We start from the raw sequence: 8,033 nt of genomic DNA on the forward strand, positions 1-8,033 counted from the left end.
CTCTCATAATTCAAACAGAAAGAGTCGCTCACTTTCCACAAGAAGAACCCACTGGACCATCACACAGGTCACCCAGCTTCCTAAAGAGGAAGGCTGGGGCGGTAGCAGCTCTTGGAGAGTGTTTGGGATTTAATATATCACATGTAACCCTTCTGGAATATATCCAGCAAGTTTGAAGCCGAAATATTGTTTCAGTGACAAGTTATAGGCCACAATCACTTTTTGGTAGCGCTAAAATGCCACGTTCTCAGTCGTTATTCTGAACAAACAAGAAAGAGTCATGGTGATACTGGCAAAATAGGTCTTTATTGTTTTAACCACTATTCGACAGTCTTATAACAAATATGAACAACGAGAGTAGACATACTAAACCTGTAGGCATTAATTATTCCATCGTGATGCGTGTAGTCATTCGTGACTGCGCTACACACTGAAAGCAACCTTCTGATAAGCGTCATAATTCGGTTACAAGAAACGTTAAAGCTCCATAAATGCATACCGTTGCCTAATAACAAAGGCATAAATGTGTTTGGGGTGTTCCCCCCCACGTTATATCAGTTGCACGGAAGTAGCTGGCAACGCAAGTAATCCGGGCGCTGCAGCTTTAAGCAGCTGCGCGCGCTCCCGCGGACTGCAATCAGTTTCTGGCAGACAATCACTTTTTGGCACAACACCGGCTCCCGGGACTTGACGTCATCAACAAACGCCTCAATAGCGCTTCACAAAAATCTGTCTGGACTCGGGTTAATCGGCTAACATTTAGCAGCCTCGATACAGAACTATCACGTTAGTGTGGATCTGATACAAACGTCGGTATCGATCCGCTCAGCCTGAGTTGAAGCAGCGATGAGTTCAGCTCAGTATCTGAGAGAGTTCATCAAGGAGAGACTAACTGCTGTTTGTGAAGAAATCTTCTCAGAGGTTCAAAAAACCATCGTCCAGTATGAGGAGGAGATCAACCGTCAGCACAGACTGCTGGATATCAGCCGGAAACCCGACAGAAGCTCACACATCATAGGTATGGACGTGTTTTTAACTCTGTGCTGTTCAAGCTCAGATTCTTCAGTGTATTTAGTTGATTGGTGATAAATCTGAAAGTTTATCAGCTTCTCCAGGATTTCTCTAAGCTGATGTTAGCTGAGAGCAGGAAGCTGTTACTTTGGTGATGAATTCAGAGGAGCAAACGGTGATAGTTGAGGAAGAGCACACACAGTCTTAATGAGACAGTGTGAAAACTGTCTGCTGACTAACATTGATGAAGATGAGCGTCCACACCAAAAGTGAACACACACAGTGACTCCCCAAAGCATCAGAACAAAATCTGTCCACATTACAAATAATGCTGTAATTAATGTCTTTACATCTGCAGCAAAAGCAAGAAAGCAATCAGTGGTTAAAGTTTCTGTTGACTGAAGCAAAGTATGATGTCTAAATGTGTCACATGTTAGTGATGTTAATAGGCTTAGTCATTCTTAGCAGGCTGTGCTGCCTCCATCAATAAATGTGCAAAAATAGGATAAATGTGAAATAGACCTGCTCATAATCGGTCACATGACAGGCTGACCCAACAACTCCTGGCCAATCAATCCATTCACTTCATATTTCTATTCATATAGTACTTGTCATGGGAGTAGATTTAGTATCTGTGTCATACTTGAAGCACTGTTTAAAAAGTAACTCACGCAAAACTGAATTTCTTTTTTTGCAATAATCTTTAGTTAAAAAAATGCAAATACAAAAGATGATGATCCAAATATTTCCATTTATAACTTCTTCATCGTATTTTGACTAAACACGGCAAATGCAGTGACCCTGTATTGTTCTGTTCATCTGTGATCCTTCTATCCTTTCAGTGTCTTTTCTGATAATGCTTAACATGAAGTAACGCTTTCATGACTTTCAGTATGATGGTGCCTGTGTTTGGCTCTGCCGCCGCCGGGTGCAGTTTGTCCCACTCTAATTTTGTGTTATTCTTCTCTGCCCTGCTGTTCTCACTTCGTGTCAACGATGTACTGGCTGTCTTGGTGTATGATCCCCTGGCTTAGCTATCCATCTGATCCTCTATGATGCCTCATGATGTACAGGCCAATCTCTAAATTACCATTAATTGCTAAGTTTCTAGAAAGGGTTGTGACTAAGCAACTTATAACAGTTCTGGATAAACAATGCATTTTTGATAGGTTTCCGTTTGGCTTTCGTAGAGTTCATTCCATGGAAACAGCTTATCTTATGGTCTCTAGTAACATTTTGATGAGTAACGATGCAGGAAAATGCTTTGTTTTGTTGATGTTGGACCTCACGTCGGCATTTGACACTGTTTACCACCACATCCTGCTTGAAAGGCTCAACTATTGGATTGGTGTATCTGGAACTGCCTTGGAGTGGTTCTATCTACATCACCTGTGGTTTTTCTGTGGTGGTCTCTAATTTTAGGTTATCCTCTACCTCCCTTACTTATGGCGTCCCTCAAGATTTGGTTTTGGGTGCTTTATTGTTAAATATATCTTCTCCCCTGCCAGCATATAATGGGCTCCTTTGAGGACATTTTCTGTCACTGTTATGGTGATGACATTCAGTTGTTTATGTGTCTAAGCAAAGTTTCCCTGGATCGTCTGCAGGTTGTGCAAAACACTGCAGCTAGGCTTTGACCAGATCCTCTAAGTCACAGGTGTCGAGGGCTGGTTTCCTGCACTTTTTAGATGTGTCCTTGATCCAACACATATGGTACCAGCACATATTTCTGATCTTCTACAGCCCTATGTCCCTAGCAGGTCACTGAGATTACCTGATCAGGGCCTACTTGCTATATAACACACAAGGATGAGAACTAAGGGTGACAAAGCTTTGCCACTGTGGAACTTTCTCCCTCTAAGTTTAACAACTGTGGACTCAGTAGCACTTTGTGACTCTGTCCAGAAAGGTGCTATATTAATAATTTTCTTTTTTATTTATTTATTTAAAATTAAACTCACAATTTCACAATAATGTTAAACTGTAGTCAAACTCGCCCAATGATTATAACAGAAAAAAACAGAGGCCATAAGAAGATCATTTGTAACCTTCACTAAAGCTGTTTCTGTGCTGTGATGAGCTCTGAAACCTGACAGAAACTCTTCAAATAAGCCATTCCTTTGCAGATGATCAGCAATCTGTTACAACTACTCTTTTGAGACTTTTTTTTAGATTAAAAGTGGGTTGGAGATCAGCCTATAATTAGTTAAGACAGCTAGGTGAAGTATATGGGTTTTTAAGTAACAGCTTAATTACCGCTAATTTGAAGCCCGTGGTACATAACCGACTAGTAGTGATAGGCTGATCATATTTAAGATTGAAACACAAATTAATGTTAGGACTTCTTTAAGCAGTCTTGTAGAACTGGGTTCTAAAAGACATGTTGATGGTTTGGAGGAAGTGATTACTTCTAATGTACTGAGAAAGATCAATTGGAGAAAAAGACCCTGCCTCTTGCCCTATAGCAGCTGGGATAGGCTGCAAATTCCCACAGCCCCGATAAGTGGAAGAGAATGGATGAATTGGAGGTAATTTTTGTTGTGTTGTTTACATTTTTAGGACACAAACATAATGACATAGTCAAATAAATCTGGGTATCATCAGCATAGCTGTGATAAGACAACTTATCAACTAACTCCTGAAAGATTTCACAAAAAGGAACCATATGCAGATTCAATAAGAGGGCCCTGTGATTTGTCCCTTGTGAGACTCCACACAGCATCATGGTGTTGTGTGATTAGTTTGCATCACTGTAGACAAAATGATCCCTACCTTCAAGGTAAACAAACTAAGGATTTTTCCTGTGAGACCAAATTAATTTTCTAACTATCATGATCTATACTAGGGCCGCAACGATTCGCTGAGTAACTGGACTAATCCTCAACTAGGGGTGGGCGATATAAACGATATAAATTTGGCCAACGATAGAGATTTTCACTATATTGCTCTATCGCGATAGCGCATGTTGATGATGTCATCAAGCTGCGCCTGTTTTGGTCGAAAGCATCGCAGCGGCTAAAAATCATTATCATCTGCAATATAGACCGACAGTCCATAGCAAAGAATGAAGCACTTTTGAAATATGGGGAAAGCCAAAAACTTGCGCTTCCTCCACTTCCGTAACATTGATTATCATTAATGTTGAATTCTCTCGCAGCTGTTCTATTCCCATGTTGTTGCAGTATATTAATAACTAACCTTGTATTGTGGATGAATAATCTCAGTTGTTCTCCTGACTGATGTTTGGCCCGTGTATAGCATCCTTCTATGCGATTGCATTTGTCCCTGACCACCAGAATCCCTGACGTTAAATTTTAATGAGTGGAAAAAAGTTGGCGTTCATCCTCCAGCTTCACTGTGCTAATGTTATGCTAACATAGCTGTGTCGGTAGCAATCACGTAGCACAACATGTTTGGGTGGAATCTAGCGAGCTAACTTCCTGTTAACTTCTAACTCCGTTAAATGTAATAAATTCTGTTTTCATGGATGCATGGATGTTAAACTTAATTGTTACACCTGGTAGAGCAACAACGCTGATGATTTAATTAAAGATGAAAGAATTTAGATAGTTTTTAACTCTCAGTATTCGTTTGACTTTGGGAGCTGAAGTGGACGGAGTTTTGGACCCAGATTACTCTGCGAAGCTCCTCACTACAGCAGCCGTAATGCTCTGACAATCCATCACGCAGTGCGGCTTACCAAAGTTGTACTAAAACATTTTTGAACAGATTTCTGCACGCCAAAATCGGTTCGAGGTCAGTAAGCACAACCAGAATTCATACATAAGGCACACTCTCGATTTTTGAGAAAATTAAAGGATTTTAAGTGTGGCTTATAGTGTGGAAAATACGTTATACAGAAGAAAAGAATATATCGCGATATATATCGTTACTGCACGTGCTTCAAATTATATCACGATATGAATTTTAGGCCATATCGCCCAGCCGTATCCTCAACACAAAATTCTTTGATTTTTGTGCACTTTGCAGCACACTGTTACGGATTCAAATATTGGGGATGGATACAAGAGGAAAAACCACAATAACAACACTGGTCCGGCCGGGTTGAGTCAAACGATGATTTTAATGATCACACGCTTGGGAGATGGACACTGTATGCAGACAGCATCAGATCTCAAAATGGTGGAGCATTGATCAAACTCTTATAGCCTCTGGTTCTCCCACCTTATCATAAAAGCCTAAACATTCACATGCTTTCTCTCACACGGCGCCTAAGCTATGACCTTGGCTCCCTGTTTATCTGCTCCTGCTGAGATGGGGCAGAAAACTCCAGCATGTTCTGTTCTCTTCTAATCAGACAAACAAGGCGATGACTTTCTGCAAACAGTATTTCTTATAACTCAGCAGTATAATGCATCATAAAACAATATCATTCATTCACAATAAATCAGCAATCTAATGTAACACAAATCAGTTTAACTAATGCAATAGTTATCGGCTTCTTCTAATTCAGGAGAATAATGCCAACTAAAACTACATAATAATTCACAATCTTTAATTAGGGGTCTAACATGGCATAAAATAATATTACAATCCCATTACAGCATAATCACTATACATACACTTCCAGCCCAAGGGAGTGAGACAGACTATGTGTGAGGCGAAAATGTCAGATTACTCAGCAAAAAGATCACCCATCTTTTATTGGGTGGACAGGTGTGACTGTGTGTCACTAAGTCACATTTAAATAGTTGTCTGACCTGACTCCACCAATCAGAAACAGCTTGTTTGTGATTGGTTCATTTGTTTACTTCTTTACACAGAAATGCAGAGAAACTCTTGCTTACTTACCCGAGATTAAGACCTTTCCACATTAAAACTATAACACTCAGTGACAAAGTTTTCACATTGTAAACAGAAAGAGATCATTCTACTAATAAGAGTGCCAGAACTAAACGATAACTTGTGTCAGTGCTCAAATAATTTGTCAAATTTTGTACACTTTAAATTTCACTTGTATATGTGAGACACATTCTCACTGTGGAGAGACCTGTTAATGTTTCAGATCAGAACATATTTTCTCAAATGTTTGTTTTTCAGGCTACATTTCACTGTGTCAGGCTACATTTCACTGTGTGTTATACTTGTATAACTATGCATGTGACAAATAAAGAACCTTGAACCTTGAACCTTTTCTGTCACCCCCACCCCCTACATTTGTCTTTTCAGACCTCCAACAGCAACATGTCATTGAGAAGGAGGAGGTTCTTACAGACCAACAGGTCTGTATCCAAGAAAGGAGCTCCAGTCTGACTGAGGAGGACCCAGAGCCTCCACAGATTAAAGAGGAACAGGAGGAAGTGTGCAGCAGTCAGGAGGGAGAGCAGCTTGGACTGAAGCAGGAGACTGATGCCTTCATGGTGACAGCCGCTTATGAGGAAAGTGCACACACTGAATCAGAAGCAAACGTTGAGCATCTCCTTTCTCACAGCTTTCCTGAAGCAGAGAGCCGAGATCAGAAAGCAAGCCAGCATGTGGACTCAGGATCAACTAGAAATGCAGAGCTGAAGAAGAGGAGACATCACAGCAACGGAAGTCACAGTCAGAGAGTAGACAACCCTGCTGTTTCAGAGAATCAAAGTAAAACTGACACAAAGAAAAAGTCTCTGAAATGTGACATCTGTGGAAAACATTTTCAGTTTAAATGCCACCTGAATGCACATCTCAGAATTCACACAGGTGAGAAACCGTATTCTTGTAGCACCTGTGGGAAACAATTCCGTCAGATATCAGCTTTGAAAAATCATGGTAACTGTTACACAGGTGAGAAACCATATCCTTGTAGCACTTGTGGTAAAAGATTTTCCTATAAATCACATCTTGAGTCTCATGCAAGGATTCACACAGGTGAGAAGCCCCATATCTGTACCGTTTGTGGGAAAAGATTCAGTCGGCGTGCACATTTGTATTATCACTTAAAAATTCATACAGGTGAGAAGCCGCATCTTTGCAGCACCTGTGGGAAAGGATTCAGAGAGAACTATGAGTTGCAACGTCATGTAAGAAGGCACACTGGTGAGAAACCGTATTCCTGTAGCTTTTGTGAGAAAAGATTCAGTCATCTCGGACACGCAAAGAGACACATGAAAATCCATACTGATTAAAGTTTCATGCTTAGAAAATGTTGGACAGCTGTGAGTGGTCCTGCCATTTTTGTTTTTGTAAATTAGCCTCGTGGTCAGCACTGACATATGGAGGCACTGCTCTTCATTTACCTGTTCCCATGGTGAATTGTGATATTGGAGCTCCATTAATGATGGCTTCCTTTCTCTACTCTGATCAGCTGTTTTGGAACCAAACACTCAAAAGCCTGTTTTGAAATTAGTAGCTACTTGGATCAACTTCCCACAACTTGACTGGTTTTCCACTACAATCCGGTACTATCTAATGTGAGTGGTTGTTGTCATAGCACTCGTCCCGCAGTGTAATCAATACGCGACATGAAACCTACAAAAAGAGTTTATTTCGAAGCAGGGATTTACAGTGGGGCAAAAAAGTATTCAGTCAGCCACCGATTGTGCAAGTTCCCCCACTTAAAATGATGACAGAGGTCAGTAATTTGCACCAGAGGTACACTTCAACTGTGAGAGACAGAATGTGAAAAAAAAATCCATGAATTCACATGGTAGGATTTGTAAAGAATCAGGTGTGACCTGGGCCCTGTTCCAGGAAGCCGGTTTAGTGGAAAAACTGAGTAAGTATACCCTGAGTTAACGAAAACTCTGGGTCTTCGGTTTCACAAAGCGAGTTCAGCTGCAGCCTGACTGAGTCACTATGACGACACACGCCGTGAAGCTAACCTGCCCCCTAGCAGGTTTGCTACAACTAACCCTGACTGTCTCCGCCCCTTTGTCGGAAACCTGACAGTAGGAAGTGTCGGACATGGCGTGTCCCTTCCTTGAAGAGCCGGTAGATATCGAAGCCCAAATTCTCCGCAGAGCTCTCCGCCGGGAGAGAGTGATCAGAGCGCGTTTGGACATTTTATCATTACCTGATGATTT

The 8,033-nt window shown here is 41.1% G+C and overlaps 1 protein-coding gene across 1 annotated transcript; it reads left to right on the forward strand.

The window, feature by feature from the left end:
- The first annotated feature begins 325 nt into the window (after positions 1-325).
- On the forward strand, positions 326-7,608 carry LOC120718413 (zinc finger protein with KRAB and SCAN domains 8-like). The gene is made up of 2 exons (XM_040006972.1): positions 326-1,018; positions 6,202-7,608. The coding sequence occupies exons 1-2, from the start codon at positions 847-849 to the stop codon at positions 7,134-7,136; spliced, it is 1,107 nt and encodes a 368-aa protein (XP_039862906.1). The 5' UTR covers positions 326-846; the 3' UTR covers positions 7,137-7,608.
- Positions 7,609-8,033: the final 425 nt, after the last annotated feature.

This window comes from Simochromis diagramma, unplaced genomic scaffold (genome assembly GCF_900408965.1).
Source record: "Simochromis diagramma unplaced genomic scaffold, fSimDia1.1 OVJJ01000141.1, whole genome shotgun sequence".
Lineage (NCBI taxonomy): Eukaryota > Metazoa > Chordata > Actinopteri > Cichliformes > Cichlidae > Simochromis > Simochromis diagramma.

Excerpts from the sequence above, each read along its gene's own strand:
- LOC120718413 (XM_040006972.1), top strand. The coding sequence starts at position 847 with ATGAGTTCAGCTCAGTATCTGAGAGAGTTCATCAAGGAGAGACTAACT. Across the intron at positions 1,019-6,201 it reads CAGAAGCTCACACATCATAG|ACCTCCAACAGCAACATGTC; the intron begins GTATGGACGTGT and ends TTGTCTTTTCAG.